This window comes from Neospora caninum, chromosome XI, assembly GCF_000208865.1.
Source record: "Neospora caninum Liverpool complete genome, chromosome XI".
Taxonomy (NCBI): domain Eukaryota; phylum Apicomplexa; class Conoidasida; order Eucoccidiorida; family Sarcocystidae; genus Neospora; species Neospora caninum.
This window is the reverse complement of record NC_018397.1, coordinates 2,578,856-2,598,013: the sequence shown is the minus strand read 5'-3', so window position 1 is coordinate 2,598,013 and position 19,158 is coordinate 2,578,856. Positions and strand designations below refer to the sequence as shown.

The window sequence follows — 19,158 nt, the reverse complement described above, 5'->3', positions numbered from 1 at the left end:
TCCGAATTGAGGGCACACGCGCCGTTCGCCCCCTGTTTTAAAGCCACCCGCTCTGACCCTTTTTCTCCGTGTAAACGTGTGGTATCGCACTCCTATGCACTGCGCGTGAAAAAACCGATGATCTTTATCAAGGTACAGGGCTTTGTTTTCCTGATACCCTTCCAGCAGAGTTGTTCGCCGTGCACTGCGAGCTCCCGGAATCCCTCAGCGTCCTGCCCGACGGCAGATACTACATCCCGTGTAACCGTACCCCGTGATTCGTACGCAATCGAAAACCAAGTAACCAAACCCTATTGGGACCTTTTTGGGGGGGTGCTCTCTGGCGAAAACGAACGCTGGACGTCTCGAATTTCCCTCCCTCGTCAGAAGAAAACGCTGTCCTCGTCTGTTTTTCCGTACCTCGCCAGGCGGGGTACTGTCTTCGCCGTGATTTTCTCGTAGCTCTTGTTGGTCTAGTCGCAAAAATTTAGCGATTCTTGAGGCAAACATCTGTTATTCCACAGTTTATCTCGCGTTCCTCTCGGACTTTCCACCGGACAAGACTCCGCCATTTTTCGTTCGCGTCGTACCAAGGGCTCGTCACAAATGCCGCGCTACCTTTGATCCAGCCAAGATTAAACTTTAATCTACAACAGCTGGACGTTTTTTTCCCGTCCGCGGAAGTGCATCTTCGTTCATCCGTTTCGTTCGTTCGTCTTCTCTCTCTGGCACGGCGTGTTCGGCATCATGGCGATTGGAAAAGGTACTTTCCTCTCCACAGTGTGCGCGACTTCCCGCTTCCAACTCGGGTCTTACTACGCCCTATCCAAATCTGCGCTATGCGTGTAAAAGTGAAAAGATTTCTCATTTCTCTTACGCCTTCTCCCGACAGAACGCATGCCGGACTTCCTCTGCCCTCTTATTCTTCTTTCTGTCTCTGTATCCAACCGCGTAGCGTGTAGATAGTGTATCTCTTATCCTCAATGCAGTGACACACAGCTACCTGTATATGTAGAGAGGCGCCTTGCCGTCGAGCAGGTGATCCATCGACTCGGGCACGTTTAAAAGTGTGTCCTCACTCTGAATTTCTTTTTTACACGGCGTCCCACTTCCTGGTTCTTTCTGTTTCCTCTGCTCCGGCACATGCGTGTCACCGTGGTAGAGGTACATGGATAGATGTAATCACATCGAGCGGGTCACGCCTAGTTGTCTCTCTGTTAACGCGAAAACCGTTGTCTGGAGTGACGTGAAGGAGTCGTCAAGGCGTGCCTCTTGACTTCTCTCAGTTCAACCTAGACGGGACGAAAATGCCATCAGTCTCTGGTGTCGCGGAACGCGTTCGCTTCCGTTATCAGGAGGCAGCACTCTCTGTTTTCTGTGGCGTCTGGTCTTCTCTGCGTGTATCAACAGTCGCAAAAGCGAAGTACTCTGTAGCCTTTAGAAATTCCACATCCCGTGTTTCGTGAAGAAGGAGCAACTCTCGTCAATCTCTTTCGTCCGATCTCCTGCTCTCGCCTTCCATATCTCTTTGTCGCTCTGCTTACCCTGTTCTCTTCGTGCGTCTTTTTTCCACGCTCTGTTGACCTTTTAGGTCCGCAAAAATCGGATTTGGGGCACCCTCTGCCTTTCTGTATTTTTTCGTTCTCTCGCGTTTCCTGTCTCCTGCCCGCTCCTTCCGATTTTCGCTGCTCACCTCTCACCTGTGTGCTCCTTTCTTGGTCCCTTTGCTCCTTTCTCTAGAAGTAGCGTCTGCTTTTTTATCGCACCGCGTTGCCGAGCCTGAAGTCGTGGCTTGGCTTCCTGCCTTCCCCCGTCTCTCTACGCAAAATGGACAGCTCTTCTCAGAGTGATCTCTGGCGCCGTTGAACTTCGTTGTTCCTTACACGTGATTTGTGATGGCCTTCCGGTTGGGTGTACCTGCCGCGCTTCCCCCCGATTTCTTCAACTCTTTGTACACTGCATGCTGACACTCACGTCCAAAATGCGGTCGCAGACCCGGCTCTCCTACGCACGGCTGGGGGACAATTGAGCGTGCGAGGTGTCCGTTGCCTTTGAGTGTTTTGGAATGCGCTGCGCTGTTGATTCTTTCTGTGCACAGGAGGTCCGTTTTTTGAGACCGTCGCGTCAAACGTTTTCTGCCTTCCACGATTTCTGTTTTTTCTATTCAGTTAAGCGTAACCCCGACGCCGGGGTCGCCACTGCGGTGCAGTCTGTCATCCAGCACCAGACTTTCAAGCGCATGTTGCTTTTCGGACTGCGCTCGCTCTCGGACTTTTGCAGCCCTTCCAACCAACTTTACCAGTAAGATCCTCTGCCGGTCAAAAATGCTCACCCTACGTCTGTTCCGGATATACAGACCTCTACACACCTCTGGTACTTCACTCTTGTTCTGCATGCACGTGCTTCTAGAGCCGCAAGCATGTCTGCATATCTTTCGCCGCACAGCTGTCTCCGTGCAGATATACACTAGTGTCTGTTAGAATCTATGTAACAGTATATCTACGTCTACCTACATCCGAATCAGCCGTGCATGGAAATCTCTCTACCTTGGTACGAAGTCCCGAGATGCGAAGAAAACTCATTCGCACCTAGCCAGGCGTGCCGAGAGTAGGTGCGGTTCTTTCGGATGGTCTTTCTTTGGAAACGCCGATAACCTGAGCGAACGCCAGTGTGATCTTTTTTTTTATTCTGGCGAGGTCAATCCACAATGCATGCAGAGAATCGCGCGTGCCGCTTGTGCCTGTCGAGTGTATAGACGCCTGAGATTGGCGCTTGTGAATACATCCACTGATGCGGGTGACGGCGTGCATCTAATTCCGTTTCTCGGCGTCTGTGTGAGGTTTCCCGTCTACCTTTTCGGTGTCGGATCCGGGGGAATGCAGAACAGTATGGGGAAACCCTGCGCAAAACCTTTGCTTTTTTCAGGGAAAATGCCTTGGATGCGATGGAACGCGGAGTGCTGGTGGCCATTCAAACTGCCGTCACCACTTTCAGCGACGACGACGATTTGATGCTCTGCGCCGCCCGCGTCCTTTGGGCGATGAGTGTTGCCGTTAAGGAAGAAATGGACTCGTGAGTTTCTCTTCTGGGGGCCTCTCCACGTTTTTTTTCTCACCCAGAATGACTGCGCCACTTCGAGCGACGCGCAAACACGCAAGTCACTCAACCTTCCCTCGCTGGCTATATAACTGTCGTGCGCCGGTCGTCGTTGTATTCACACAAACCCATATATATATATATATATATATTTGCTGTATTTTAAAAAGTATATCTTTATCTGTATACATATTTATATATGCATATCTGTTTATACGTATATCTATAATTCCATTGATGCATGTGTGTCTGTCCCCCCATCTTTCTCTACATATATATATGCACACATATATATGTATGTATACGTATAGTGCCTCGTTTATTCGGTTTTTGGGATTTCGCTTTTTTTTTGAGAGCGAGGCGAGCACGGTTTTTTGCCACGGCCTGTGCCGCTGTCTTTGCGACGTTTTTCTCCTTTTCCAGAGGGTTGTCTCGACCTTTCTCTTTTGGATGTTTTTCGTGCTTTCGCGTCGCCACTCTCTGTTCTGTGCAGCGCCCACATCTCGCGTCTGCACTCGGAGGGGAGTCCCGTGATTGTGGCGATCGTGAACAGTTCGCCGACGGACCCGCAGACGATCGAAGACACGATGAATTTCGTTGACAACATGAACCGCGCAGGCGCACCCATTGACGGGGCCTCGATTGCGGGCGGAATGTTGTCGATTTTCTCCAAGGCGGCTCTCGGGATGAAGACGGCGAAGCGCGTGACAGCGGCGCTGGCGATTGCCGCGGAGACTGCGGAGGGTTCGACGGCGCTCTACAACGCTGGAGGGACGAGTGTGCTGCTGACTTACTGCCTGGATCAGGGCGATCTGTCGGATGCCGGCGTCGAAATGGTGGAGGGCGCTTTCGACACGGTGCGCCACATGGCCGTGAACCAGTGTACGGACGCCACGACGCTGCCGCAGTGCATCACGCTGATGGACAAGTATCGCGGCAGGAAGAGCGCGTCGGCGAAAGGTAGCTCGGCGCTTGCCGCGATGGTGGGACCAGAACAACTGCAAAAGTGTCTGAACACACTAAAGTCTGCGGAGGCGGGAACGCCCGAGTACGACGAGGCTCTCGTGACGCTCGGCAGTATGTCGTACATTAGCTCCTTCACGGACGAGATCGTGCGCGCGGGCGGTGTCCCACTCCTCATTGAACTGATCAACTCGGGGCTGCCGCAGATGGAGTCGAACCCCGACAAGATTGCCTCGATGATCAGCGGCGCAGCAAAAATGTTGGCGCGCATCGCCTCGAACCCCTTGAACGTGGACGCCATCGTGCAGGCTGGAGGCGTCGCGACGCTCTGCACGGCCGTGTCCTACTGCACGGAGAGCATGGAGGCACTCGGCGCGCTGTGCATGGCCCTCGTCCCGCTGGCCTCGCGCGAAAGTCTCGCCCACGAAATTGTCCAGTACCAGACCTTCGCGACCGTGTTGCCGATTCTGTACCAGAACGTCGAGAACCCGGAGGTCGCCTCCCTCGCCATGGAACTCGTCGCCACCGGGTCGCAACACGAAGAAATCCAGGAACACATGCTCCAGAACCAAGCCGCAGAGATCTGCTCACTCTGCTGCCAGTACCACACTGCCGACGTCACCTACCAGCAACACGCGATCTCCGCACTCAACCGCCTGGTCCCCCGGCTTACCACCTTGCACGGCGTCAGCGAATACGGTGGCATCCAAGGCGTCGTCGCCTCCCTCACCGCCAACGTGAACAACGAGCAAGTCGCCCTCCTCGCCGTCCAGCTCCTGGACAACTTCTCCGAGGTGCGCCGCGATATGAGCGGAGAACGAGAAAAAGACCTCGATTCACAACAGGCAGATCCAGTTTTGGCCACGGGGACAGTCACACACGGGAATCTCCACGGGGCGAGTGAAGACAAAGACACAGACACCGCAGAGATCCGAATGTACCACCCCACTTGGAGTCCTTTTATGTTTTTACAGACATATGCACATGCCAACGTACGCAGATACAGGCTTGTCCACTGATACGAAGCTATACATGTTCGTGCAGATCGGAAAGGCGTCCTTGCACATTTGCTGCTGCTTTGAAGTTTTGCACGTGCACGCAATAACTGACCGTCGTGGCAGGTGCGGCCTCTCTCTTGTGGGGCGCATCTCGCTCCAGCATGTCTTCCCATCGCGGAGCATCGAGATATGTGCCTGAGGAGGCGTCACGTCTCTGTAAACTTCGTGTCACAAGTGTCTCTCGAGGCCTTCCCTTTCCCGATTCGAGCGTTGCTTCCGGCGCATGCGTGCATTTCGGATCCTTTGCTCAGGTTGCTGACGCCAAGTCGTACATGAACGACGGGTCATGCGTGGACGCTGTTTTGGCGGCGATGCTGGAGCACGAAGGCAACGACTTGTTGATCAGCGCGGGCATCCACTGCCTCGGGCGCATTGCGACGGAAGAGGACTGCTCCCGTCACCTGAACGTCCTCGACTCGGCAATTCAAACAGCGAGGGGAAACCCCGATGGCGTGTACAGAGTTCTTGCCGCCATTTCCGGCCTGTCCCGCGTCCCGAGTCTCCGGCAAATCTTCGAACAGAAACAAGCAGGCAAGAAACAGATCAGAAAAGGGTTGCTTCTCCAAATCTGCCAGGGATGCAGCATGGCCAGACATGCACCGATACATAGAATTATAGAGGTAGAAAGTGACACAGAAAACAGGGGAGAGACGCGTGTATCTTTATGTTTTGGACGCATGCACAGATCGTGTGCGTGTTCAGAAGCTCGGTGGGTCTCGAATGCGGGTGGTTTCGGTTTCCGGGTTTCGACAGCTGCATGTTCCGGGTGCCGTGGAAAGGCGGTTTTTGAAACGCACGCGTATTTTTATTCTGTTTCGGGGGGCGTTCGCTCGCGTCCTTGTCCCCTGTCCTCTTGCATCCACTGACCTTCATCTGTCGCACAAAGAGGCATGCGCGGTTCCCTTTTTCACAGCCGACACCATTTTGGCCGGTATTTCCAGCTGGATCGAGTGCACTCGATTCGAGGGCCAGAGCCGCATCATCAAGGCTGCGTTGAAGACGGTGAAGAACATGAAAATCAGCGGAGATGGCGATTTGACGTCTTGCTTCGTTGCCATGTGCGAGGTCGCGTGCCTACCTCAAGTAAGCAACAAGGTTTCTCGAGAATCCCGCACATGGACGTCGGACGAAACAGTTGCCGGCGAAACCCTACCTGCTTTCCTTTTCAGGTTCACACCCACACACACACACACACGTATATATGTATCTGCAGATGCTTGTGGAAATCCGCAGCTACTTATCTATCAAAGACAGGAAAAACTTTGATCGCTATACATATTTCTTTGAATGTGTACATACGTGTATCGTTCTTTTTCTCTGCATAGCTTTCTGCTCTGACGTCGCCACTCAGGGACATCCCCACTGGACCTGGCGATCTCTCAGAGGCCAAGCGTTTCCCAGATCAGCAGAGCAGACCTATCCGACTGCACGTACACTCCCCTGTGCACCTCCCTTTTTGTGGCGGGCCTTTGGCGCGATTTGTCTGTTACTCTCTGTTCGTTTCCCGATTCCTGGCGCTCCCTTGTTTCTCTTGTTTCTTTTGCACATCCTGTTCAGGTGAAGCGTGTGGTGGAGTTGGAAGAACCGGACAACAACATTTTGGTGTCGAACACGGAGGCGATTCGCGAGCTTGCGGCGACGATGCGCATCGTTGGAGCCGAGAACGTGGAGCGGTGCATCGAGGGAGTGTTGAAGGTGATGCGCAAGTACCCGGACAGTCGTCGCGCACAGCTCCACTGCTTGGAGACTCTGAACTACCTTGCGCAGTGCGATGGCGGCGCCGGCGTCGCCATCCTCTCGCGCACGGGTGGCCTAAACGCGGTCGTCCAGTACTTGACTCGAGCGCCAATGTATCTCGACTCTCAGATTGCAGGCTTCACGGTCCTGGCGACGTGCGCCAAGATCGATCCGAGCATCGGCGAGACGCTGCGCAAGTGCAACTGCCTGCAGGCCCTCAAGGTGGCGATGCGCACGCACGCCAAGTCGAAGGAGTTGAAGCGAACGATTGCGCCGCTCGTGGCGCTTCTGATGCCCACGGACGCACTCGAGGCGGAGATCACGGAACTCCTCGCCGAGTGCTCGGCAGCGTGCGACAAGAACAACTTCAGCCAGCTCCACGAAAACCTCGCAGCCTTGAACGAGTTGCTGATCTCGTCTGAGGGCGCCAAGATCGCCGCGCGCGCCAACATTGGTCAGCACATGTGCAAGTTCCAGGAGTACATTGTGAGTCACGAGGCGGATGCCTTGGCGGTGACGGACTACGACATTTTAGGCAAGGACCTGTTCGACGCGACGGTCAGCGAGTGCGCGCACGCCATGGAGCAAGTCGCGACGGTGCGCTCGGGACGCACAGCCCTGATCAAGGCCGGAAATGTCGCGACGTTGATCAACCTGTACGAGTCGCTGAAAGGTCCTCAGAGCCAGTACTCCGAGGAGGCGGCCATACACTGCCTGGAGGCGCTGCGCCTGCTTCTCAAGAGCGACAAGCGATCTGCGGAGCTCGCCTTCGAACGCAACTTTGTCAGCACGTTGTGCGTGGGAATCGACAACTTCCCTCACAGCGCGCCGGTCTTGGGAGCGACTTGCGGCTGCCTCGCAGCGATGGCGACAACGCCCGAGCGCGTCCAGATGCTCACATCGCAGCCGGCCTTCGAGTTGCTGCTCCAGAAACTCGTTTTCGTCATCCAAAACGACCCGAGCCGAGAAAACAAGATGGTCGCCATGCGCGCCCTCCAGGAACTCCTGGAAATCACCAACGACGCCACCATGGCGAACAAAATCGCCGAGGCCGGTGCCGTCACTGCGCTCTTCCGCATGATCGACGAATACGGCGACGATGACCAACTCTCCGTCCAAGCTGCGGCGGTCCTCGCCCTCCTCGGAGCCTTCGAAGACCTGCGACGCTTCTACGACAACGACGTTCGTTTCCCCGCTCAGGTACAAACCACCTTCCCACTCAACACAGGGAGAGATGAATGCAGCTGTCTACCTGTGGATGTGTGTGTGGAGCGAAGCGAGTGGATTTATATCCATTTAAGAAATCTTCTCTATCTAGTTATACATATGTATACATATATATATATATATATTGGCATATGGCCGAGGGGGTGATGGTGCGTCTGTGGCCTTGAACGGGCGATCAGGGGGCCTTCTCGTGTGTGGTCTAGGAGACTTTATCTGTGTGGGAGAGGCTGTAGATCTCGTGTTGACACTTTCTACATCGATCCATATGTAGACTAGATAGAGCTATATATATATTTATATATATATATATGCATGTGTGTATTCATACTATATATAGTTTGATTGCAACATGGAGTTTGGTAGCGTTCGTGTGTGACTGTTTGGGGTTGGTTTTCTTGGCTTTTTGCCCACAGTTGCTCAGGTTCCTCTCGTTTCGGCCGGAGGTGTTGCTCTCCTCTCGCCGAGTGTCTCTATGTGTCGCGTCCCTTCGTGTGGTGTGTCTCCGTCTGTTCTTTTTCTCTTGCGCTCCATCTGCCTCTTCTGTTCCTTGTGTTCTTGCTAGGTGTTGACGGCGGCTCTGGCGAAGCAGAAGAACAACGAGCCTGCGGTGGTCCACATTTTGGATGTGCTGAACAAGCTGGTGACTGTCGAGGATCGCGCGGTGTTGCGGGAGTTGGGTGTGATGGAACAAGTGGCGGATGCAATGCGCGTGAACAGCGAGAGCGAGGCTGTGACGCGTCTGGGAGGCGAGCTGTTCGCCAAGATGGGCGCCGACGAGCAGATCAAGTCGCTCATGCTCCAGATCATCGAGGCCGTGGAAAGCGGCGCAGAAGACACGGCGCAGCGGGTCGACATCTTGTGTGCGCGCCTGGCCATGTTCCTGGCCGCGCCGCTCGAGGACCCGAAGGACGCGCTGCAGCACACCGAGAAATGCCTAGGGAGCCTGGTCGCCACCCTCCAGGCGTACCCTGGGAACGAGCGCCTGGAGAGTAACATCGCCCTCGTCACGCGTCGCCTCTGCGACCGCTGCTTCGACGACGCAAACGATCCGTATGGCGCCTGGGCCGTGGCTTCCTCGGGAATGCTCTCGCAGTTTGCAAACATGATTGCGGGCGAGACAGTCGCCAACAACAAAAAGTTCCTCGGCTCCGCCTACCGCACTCTCACTGCGTGCTGCGTGAACCCGTACTGCATGCCCACCATGGTGGAAGTCGCCCCGACCTTCCTGCCGCAAACCTACGCCCTCTTGGAAATGCACAAGAACGACGCCGAGACTGTCAGCCGCATCCTCGAATTCCTCCGGTACTTCGCCGAGGACGCCACCGCATGCGGCCTCATCATGCAAAGTAAGACACCTTTTTAAAAACGCGGTAAACACCCAGGCGAAACACAGAACGGAGATGCACCCCCACACAGAGGTAGACAGAGATTGAGGGAGAATTGGACAGTGTTAAAAATGCATATACCTATACACATATATATATATATATATATATATATATGTATATGGGCATGTGCATGTGCATGTATGTACGTGTTTTTGTAGTTGTTCGTGTGTGTTCCTCGGTTGTGCGTGGAAGTGGAAAGGAGAGTGGAGAGGCAGCGGGAAAAGGGAGGGGTTTCGGGAGTCGCACCCACCAAAGGAAGCGTGAAAGAGAGAAGGTCTAGCGATCGCCTTCTTCGGGAAAGTGACGCTTCTGCACAGAACCGCGACAACCGAGCCGTTGTGTTTTTTCGTTGATGTTCAGACATGAGCGGCTCCAGCGGAGACATGGTTGCCCTCACCGTCTTGCTCATGCAACAGCACCAAAACAACGATCAGGTGGTTTGCGCTGGCATGGAACTTCTCGGCGCCCTCGCGTACACTCTCTCTCAGGCGGGCTATGAGCCTCTTCCCAAACTTGCGGTAGGTCGTGCATGTCACCTTGATGCGTAAAAGTGCCTGTCGCCTCACCGCCATCTTGTCTCTCTCTGTGGACGTCGTCTCGCGGGCTGCGTCGCCGTCGTTTCCCGTCCTTTTCTTTCCGCATCGCTCTTCTCTCCGTTGCTTGGGGCTGCACCACGGGGACTGCAGCACAACCCTTTTTTGTTCTTGTTTGTAGGACGGATCGGTCTTGCGCGACTGCGACGCCCTCGTGGGCTCGAATTCTTCGTCTGCGCGGCAGCTCGCACACATGCACATGATTGAGAAGATGCTCCTCAGCAAGTCGTACAACGACGCATTGGTGAAGGAGCAAGAGCTGAAGAAACTTGTAATGAACCTCAAGGCTGAAGACGACAAGAAACGTCTTTCTGACGACGAGAGAGCAGGTAAACTCAGAGCGCGCCAGGAGCCGCGCGAGGTTTCCGCCGCTCTCCCGGCGCACTTCCCGACACCCTCGTGCTTGCACTCTCTTGTTTGCGTTAGCGCGACGCCTCTGTCTTTTTGGCTGTGGCGTGCGGTCCCTTCCTGCTTCCCCTCCCCACACGCGTTTCACCTGTCTGTTCGCTTCCTTTTTCCAGGCCTATATTCCGCGATGGCGTGCGTCCTGTTGGCTGCTGGAGGGGCGGGTTTGACGGGCGAGCTGGAGAAATTCAACTGTTTCGAAGTAGTGTTGCAAGCGATTGAGGAGTTTGGCGAGAACCCGTCGGTGATTAAGGAAGTGAACCGCGCGCTCCAAGGTCTGTCGGTGGCTGACGCGAACATGACGGCGCGCACGGTGAAGGAGGCGATCCCGAAGCTCTGCACGGAGGCGACGACGGCGATTCAGACGGACCCGGAGTGCGCAGACACTTTCTGCGACTTGATGCTCCAGCTCGTCTCGCAGGAGGGGAATGGCAGGCAGCTGCTGGAAGTCTACGGCATGGAGGAGACGCTGCAGGGTTTGGAGAACTTGGCGGCGTACTACGGCGAAGACTTCGGCACGCAGTTGTCCGAGAAGGTTGCGATGATTCGCCAGGCGATGGAGGACGATCAGCCGCGCGAGAAGACGTGTAAGGACGTCTACGAGTTGCTCAACGCGCGCGTGGCGCAGGGACTGTCGGTGGCGATCAGCGAAGTAGCGATTCTGCAGGGAGAAGTTGAATACCTCTTCTCGCAGATGGGCATGTACAACCAGGAGCAGCTCAACCACCAGACGGCGATGGGCGCAGATCACCAGTACGGCAACATGGCCTTCGAGCTCCTCGCCTCGACTCCCGCAAACGTCAAACTCCTCCAAGCGAACGAATTCTCCAAGATGGAGTTTGCGCTCATCAAGGGCCAGAAGGACGAAGAAATCGTCCTGTATGCGGTGAAGGCCCTCGCCGCGTTCTGCAAGTTCCCGCCCGCGGCCCAGGACACTGCGCGCATCCAAGGCTGTCCCGCCCTCGTCACTGAAGCCTGCGCGAAGATCAACAAGAACGGATCTCTCGCAAACGACCGCAAAGAGGAACACCTCTGCGCGCGATACTTCCTCGTCGAACGCACGGCCATCAACCGAAACTTGTACAACAAAACGCCCATCATGACCGAACTGATCTCGTCCTGGAACGACTACGACAAAGGCATGTACACCACCACTGTCCTCAGGTACTCCGCCCACGTTCCACCCGCGAAAACTGTGTGGCCGTTCCCACACATTTGTCTCGGACGTTTTGCGCAAACTGCGTGCGTGGAAAGAGGCCGACGGGGGATCGATCGGGCATAGATTGCCGCGAGACGCGGATGAGGGATTGCGCGCGCGGTCCCTTGTGGAAGGGGGAAAACAGCTGTCGAGGTTCCGCTCTGGAAATGCTGAGGAAAAGAGAGAAAGGCGGGGAGCGTCGCGTATAGTTTGAAAAAAAGGGTGTCGCAGCGATCGTGTGTTGAACGCAAACTCAGCGACGCTGTCCACGGGGATTGGGACTGTCGTTTGGGCCGTCTCGCCTCTTCTTTCCACGCAGCAATCGCACCCCCTCTCGCGTTTATTGAGGCTTTCCGTGGCGTCTCGCGCACTCCAGATTTGGAACCCCTTCTCTGTTTCCGTCTCTCTTTCTCTTCTCTGCCTACGTTTTTCACCGGTGCGTCTGCGACGGTTCGTCGTCTCCGTTCTTCCTGGTGTCTCGGTCTCGTTTTTTCCGTTTCGTGGCTTCCCGTCGTGGCCTTTTGCAGGTTCTTCGCGTTTTCCCAGCGCGTCCCCGTTTGTCTCTCTTTTTTTCGCAGACACATTTTCCGCGCCATGCGTCGCGTGGTGTCGGACGCGCACGTCGAGGAGCTGTTGAAGGCGAACGTGCTGCAGCGTTTGATTGGCATCGTCTCGGACGTGAATGCAGACGTTGCGCTGCTGCCCGATGTGCTTTTCTTGCTCGGAAGTTTGGCGGTTGTCCCCGAGATCAAGACCAAGATTGGCGAGTTGAACGGCATTGCCGCGTGCACGGACTTGCTGAACCGGTCGTTGCCGAAGCCGAACACGGCACCCGTGGTCACCAACGTCTGCCTGGCGTTTGCGAACATTTGCATTGGACACAAGAAGAACACCGAGATCTTCTCGAAACTCGGCGGCCCCGCCCTCAACGTGAAGGTCCTCAACGACCGCGGCCACGAGTACGACGTTTGCAACGCCGCCAGTGTCTTGCTTTGCAACTTGCTTTACAAGAACGAGAGCATGAAGAAGCTGCTCGGCACGAACGGCGCGCCTGCCGCTCTGGTCAAGGTAAGAAAGATGCCGGCTGTCGACCTTTTCCCGGGGATTTTCCCGCTCTCACTTGCATGCGGAGGAAGAGAGGCTCGTCGATCGCCACAAGAAGAAGCGCGACTCAAAAACGAGGGAAGGCACCAAGCGGAAACCCCCGGAAGAACGAGCGCTCCCACGCATGTCGTGGGAATATACTTGGACAAACAAAGATGCATGCGTGCGTATGGAGATGCCTGCGCGGTTAAAAAAACCGGATTTTTCGGTTCTGGCTTCGCGTGAACAACAAGGGAAAGACAGGCAGCTGCGGGTTAGGAGTCGGCGTCTGCAGAAGGAGAGAGCGACACACGCGCAGAAGACCTTTCCGGGGGAAAGGTTTCTTCTCTCTCGATCCATGTTTTCCTTTTCGACTGCCGGTGCATCCAAGGGGAGAGGCGACGTGATTGGCTTGGCTTCCGCATGAACCTCCACACTTCGCGTCGGCGTGTGTCTTTCTGGCTCTGTGGAGAGAGACAAGAGCATGCGAGAAAATGTGCCTGTGTGGGCCACATGTTTCCAGGGTTTGTCGAACTACGACGGTTCGGAGGACAAGACGGCCATCCGTTGCTTGGAGTCTGTTTTCAAGGCCATCAGCAACTTGTCTCTGTACACGCCAAACATTCGGCCTTTCCTCGACGCAGGAATCGAGAACGCGTACAGCACGTGGCTGAGCAACTTAAGCGAGACTTTCCCGGACGCCCAGCTGGAGACGGGTTGCCGCACGCTCGCGAACTTGGTCATGGAGAACGAAGAGAACAACATGAGGAAATTTGGTGTCTGTTTGTTGCCGTGCATGGCTGTTGCCAAGCAAGGCCGTACCGACACCAAGGCACTGATTCTTCTCCTCGACATCGAGGCGAGCCTGTGCCGTCTACCGGAAAACGCCGCGACGTTCGCGGATAACGGAGGCATTGAAACCACCATTCGCCTGATTCACCAGTTCGACTACGACGTCGGTCTCCTCACCCTCGGTATTCACCTTCTCGGCATCCAGAGCAGCGTGAAAAACTCGATCCAAAAGATGCTGGACGCCGACGTCTTCTCCATCCTGGTCGGATGCGTCGAGGTAGGCGAAAGAGAGGGTGACGACCTTGCATACTTTGCATTCCGATCTCCAGTGAGTGAAACAGTGAGACGGAGAGGGTTTCACCCAATCTAAACGTGGGGGAAAAGGGACAAGGTACCCTTTCGTTCTTCGAAGTTGATGCAAAAACGAACGGTCTCTCGCCTCTCGATGTTTCCTCAGGTCGACGCGGAAGGAAATGAAGTGACCGATCTCGTCGTTGGCGGCCTTCGATGCACGAGACGTATTGTGCGCAGCGAAGAGCTCGCATTCGAATACTGCAACGCCGGTAAGGGATCGCCTGAAACAGGAAACCTACCAAGGTCCATCGACCTCGATTTCCGGCGAACACGCTTCGGCGCCTCTCCGGTCTTGCGCATGCAAGTGCGAAGTTCCTTTACTTTTACACAACAGACGCAAATGTCTCTTTGTGTCGACGGCGCTCGCCCAGCCAGAGAAAACCTACATTTTGTGCCGCAAAGGATATATATATATATACTTGGACTTGAAAGAAACACGATGCAGATGCAGCATATAGAGTTACCTACCTGTCGATATCTATATCGATATATATATATATATATATTCACACAGAGATATAGGTACGTCCATGATCTATACGTATGTGTTCAAAAGGTATGTATATATGTGAGGTTGTGTGTGGATGTGGACCTGCATGTTTTGTGTTTCAGGAGGCATTGCAACGATTGCGAATGTGATTTGCAAGTCGATTAACCAGCCGATGGTGATGTTGGAGGCCTGCCGCGTCCTCCTCGGCCTTCTGTTCTACACGACTCGCAGCCAGGCCGAGCGCCAAGCAGCTGTCGAGGCGCTGCATGCGGAGTGCCAGCAGCGCGCTCAGGAGATGCATGCACAGGCCCAGGCCGACTACGAGGCAGGAGCGGTCGCCGAGCCGCCGCCCGAGGAAATGGAAGTCCCCGAACCCGACCCTGATGAGCTTGCTAACGCCGCCTACGGTACGCAAGCTCTTGAAATGCGTGCAAAAGACACGCTCCTTCGCATGCGGACAGCGAACACCATGACACAAATATATACATGTATATATATATATATATATTTATGTATATAAATGTATCCATATGTATGTATATGTATGTATATGTATATATGTATATGCATATATATATATATATAGATATATATATTCATGCATTTGTGGTTTTTGTCTCTCCGGTACATTCTCTGGAGAAGTGCCTGCATACTATAAACCAGAAACTCAAAAGACAGGGATATAAATGTATATGCATGGGAATCTCCTCTGTGGTGTGCGCTTCGATTTTCAGGTGGATGGTACCAGATGGGCATGGACGAAGTGATGATTGACGCCATTCTCCAGGCCGTTTGCGCGTGCGCAACTGTGGAGACGCATGCAAAGCAGCTGCGGCTTCAGCGCGTGTGCCTCGGCTTGGCGGCTTACTTTGCCTCTGAGCAAATGGGCACCAGCAGTCTCGTTGGTAGCGGCATTGAACAAGTCCTCACGCAAATCATGACCAACTTCGCGGGAGAAGCGACGACGATGCAGCTCAGCTGCGTCATCATCAACTCCATTGCCATGACTAGCGGAGACATGTTCGACGAAATCAAAACTCCTGAACTCCTCGCTGCTCTCAAATCCGTAGGGACATCACACAGTCATGCGGAAATTCAAATATTTGTGCATACATATATATATAGATGCATATACAAAGAAATATATATATATATATATATATATATATATGTATCTACGTGTTAGTATTTTTGGAAATCTGTATGGATGTGCACGTGTATGTATCTAGGTGTAGGCATTTGTGGATGGGGTGTCTCAGTCTTCGCGTCGGTCGGTCCCCAGAAGAGGGATCGGGGAGAAACGGAGACGAGAGTATTTTGTCGGCGGTGATGGAAAAACGGTATAAGGCGGCGAAGTGCCGTGCGTATGCCGCTTCCATCTGGAAGCTGAACCTGTGAGCACAGAGACAAATTTGAAGATACGTTTTTGTTCTCTCTGCAGAGCGTAGGCAAAATGGCCACAAAGAAGGCCGAGGAGAAGGCCCTCAAAGAATCGTGCGCCATGACCCTTGAAGCCGCCACTTCCGGTACGTCCGAGTGCATGCGCATGCACGTAGGTCCACATACACAAACGCACATTCGTTCCTATGTATGTATTAGACATGTAGGTAAATATATTTTGATCAAACAGTGCATGCGTCGGTTTTCATGGTAGAGTGTGTATCCGAAATCGACGTGACTTGGTAGTGTTGTATGTGCCTATGTCATCGCCGTCTCCGACCCTGCTTGTTTGGAGGGGAAAGATTCGGATTTTTTAAAGGCAAGTGAAAAAGCGTCGTGTCCTCTCAGGGACCTTCTCTGTTTCCTGTGTCTCCGGTGCCCTTGATCGAGAGACAGACGAATCGGTCTTCTTCTTTTTGTGTGGTTTTGAAGTTGCTCCGTTTTGTCTTTTTCGCTTGCCTGGGAGGTGTCTGTGGCGCTGTTTCCGCGCCTGCTTTTCGATTCGTTGGTTTTCATCCCCCGTTTTTCATCCCTCTTTTTCGCGCCCTTCGCGCCTTTCGCTGCGTGCGTCTTCAGGCGCAGATCCCTTCGACGCCTTCAGCAAGACAGTGACCGAGCTTGACTTCAAGTTCACCGAGTGGAACGTGGATCCTTACCCGAACGGCGTCCACGACTTGCCTTCGAATGTGAAGGAGGCTCTTCGAAAGGGAGGCAAAATGAAGGTGTTCTTGCCCGGAAAAGAGAGCGAAGAAATCAAGTGGCGCAGTTCTCAGGACCTCAAGTGAGCACTGAGGAAGAGAGGGAAGAGGAGAGCGACGCGACTCACGAAAAGGGGAGAGACAGAGACGCTCTCGTGCGCCGAAAACGTGCCCGTCCTACGTTTCCGTTTTTGGTTTTGAGCTATCGGTAGCTGCCACACTTAGGCGATTTTCCGCTCTGTGCTGTCTTCTCAGCGTCTTCGAATGGTGCATGGGGAACGATACAGACTTCAACAACCGCATCCCTATCGTGCGCATTCGCAACGTCGCAAAGGGCCTCGTCCATCCGGCCCTCCAGGCTGCCGCGAAGAAAGAGCCCAGAAAAAGTGAGGTTTTCTCCATGAGCAGGGAGAGATCCAGACAGGGAAATCAAGGGACACGTGCACGTAGTACATGGAAACAGGCGCGCGCAGCCAGGTTGAGAGTTGCAGGGAGAATCGAAACACAACGACAAACCCGTGGGACAGGACGTATATGCAGGCTTCGTCTCCTTGCTGACCAGCTTCTACGCCTCTTGTCCTCAAGCACATGGACGCATATATATATATATATATAGATATATATATATATATATATAGGATTGCGTGTAGATCCAGAGAATGGAGAGGAGATGCGGTTATGTTTGTTTTTGTTTTGCAGTTACCCCCAAGTTCACGTTGTGCTTGTTTGGGCCGCCGAATGATGACTTCCCCAATGGTGTTGAGTTGCCGATGAAGGCCAAGACGCAGAAGGAGCGCGACTCCTTCGTGGAGATGATGGTGCAGTGGCGCGACGCTGCAACGTACAACTTTTGAGGTCGGAACTTTTTTCGCTCCAAATCCACGAGAAAGGTGTCTTTCTCGCGGTTGCTCCCATGAGAAGTGTGTGTAGGAATGCGGAGTGCAGCCCTCAAGTGTCTCGAGTGCAGTCGTGTGTGCCTGTGTCTTTAAGACTAAGGAACGAAGAAAATGCCTCCAAGTGTAGGTGCGTGCATAGGGAGAAAGAGAGATGTGCGTTTGTGTAGACTGCTTTGTCACTCTGTAAATGCGGGTATCTGGATGCGGCGTATATGCGAGGATCGAGGTGGAGGGGGATGTGCATGCGGCTCGACCACGGAGCACGTCTGCCGTCTTTCGTGGCTGACATGTGACGGGGTGGAAAGTTGATGCCCCGTTGAAAAGGAGTCTCGCTATTTTTTTCTCCTCCAGGACAGGCGCCAGTCTGCATCGAGTGCCCAAGTGGTGGTGTCAGTCGCTGGAGGGAGGAAAAGGAAATCGTACGGTTAGAGACATACCTGTGTGCGTGGGTTGGCGATTCTTGCGTATTTTTGGACTTCTTCCCTGAGAAGGTACAACCTCCTCAGATGAGGAAAAGTTGTCCATGCTGTGGAAAAGGAAAGTGCTTTCTTTTGTGAAAAGGAACTGGAAACGATAGACTTCTGTTGTTCCAAGGCCCTGTCTCTTCCGCCAGCATTTTGATGCATGGCGTGCATAAACACTAGATTCTACAGCTGCCTATATATATATATATATATGTATATATCCGTGAAGGCCGATATGGATTTAAGAAAAAGGGAACCGATTTAGACAGTGGAAACAGGCATTTATGTCTCTGACTCTACACATTTGTACATGGATAGGGTGTCTACACATGTGTTAACGCCTATCCGTTTTTTGGCGGTGGTTGATCCATCCGAACTTTCCACGCCCCAAGGAGCGCCGCTTGCCGGTGAATGGCCAGCATATGTCGACTTCACTTTTCTAGGATGCCACTGCTCAGTTCCATCGAACCAGGATGCGTATAGGTCTCCGAAGATGTCAATTGCCTGTACACGCATGTTACATTTCTTACCATTCCGAGACGTTTGCGAGAGACAAGCCTCGTTAAAACTCTTTTAACCAAGCGTTCACGGCTTTGGGCGACACCAGGCATCAGAGCGTCACTTGCACGTCACCGCATGGCGCAGTGTGGTTGAGCACTGATCGGGAACTTTGCAGATGAGCGTCGCGTCTCGCCACCTACAGATACGCAGGAGTGTGGTACACACTTTTCCGACGGCGCCGTCAGATTTACGCTTTTGCGTAACTTTCGACGCTTTTCTTTACCATTCGTGAGTGACTGAGTTGGTCCTGAGGTGTCTCGGCACCCTAATAGCATGTCATCTCAGTCTCCATCCAAACTCTGAGAAGTAGCGGAAAAGGCTCGGAAATGACGCACACGTTCCCGGCGCCGCGTGCTGAAAAAGCGGATCCTGACGAGGCTCAGGAAATCGTGACAGACAGAGAGGCGCCCTTGGAAACTTTTCCGTCTCCCTGGCGTTCGGTTCCTTCGTGCGTCAGAGTGAGCAGTCCGATCGACCCGCCACGCTGAAGATCTTCGCCCGCCGATGGTTCCCCGTACCGTGCTCTGGCCATGCGTACATCGGCACAACTCGCTTACAACCAAGCCGCGCGTGTTTCCTAAGTCTGTAAAAAGAGTATCTTTGGGGTGAGGCGGGCGGAGGGTCGCGTCAAGCCGTTTCCTTGGGTCAAGACACGCCGTCTGTCAGACTGGCATAGACGGTGCATGTGAAGTCGGGTTTGGCGCGTTCCCGAACAGACCGAGGCCACGTGCCACGG

At 53.9% G+C, this 19,158-nt stretch overlaps 1 protein-coding gene across 1 annotated transcript; it reads left to right on the top strand.

Annotated features, from left to right (window-relative positions):
* Positions 1 to 726: 726 nt before the first annotated feature.
* On the top strand, positions 727 to 17,355 carry NCLIV_056140 (conserved hypothetical protein; the record flags this gene model as incomplete). The annotated part of the gene is made up of 20 exons (XM_003885169.1): positions 727 to 742; positions 2,148 to 2,280; positions 2,905 to 3,051; positions 3,569 to 4,832; positions 5,348 to 5,716; positions 5,850 to 6,179; positions 6,654 to 8,033; positions 8,623 to 9,406; positions 9,809 to 9,966; positions 10,163 to 10,370; positions 10,563 to 11,610; positions 12,223 to 12,712; positions 13,251 to 13,796; positions 13,977 to 14,082; positions 14,486 to 14,770; positions 15,098 to 15,429; positions 15,805 to 15,889; positions 16,380 to 16,584; positions 16,757 to 16,887; positions 17,201 to 17,355. 20 exons carry the CDS (start codon positions 727 to 729, stop codon positions 17,353 to 17,355), a joined length of 8,172 nt encoding a protein of 2,723 aa, XP_003885218.1.
* Between the last annotated feature and the right edge of the window lie 1,803 nt (positions 17,356 to 19,158).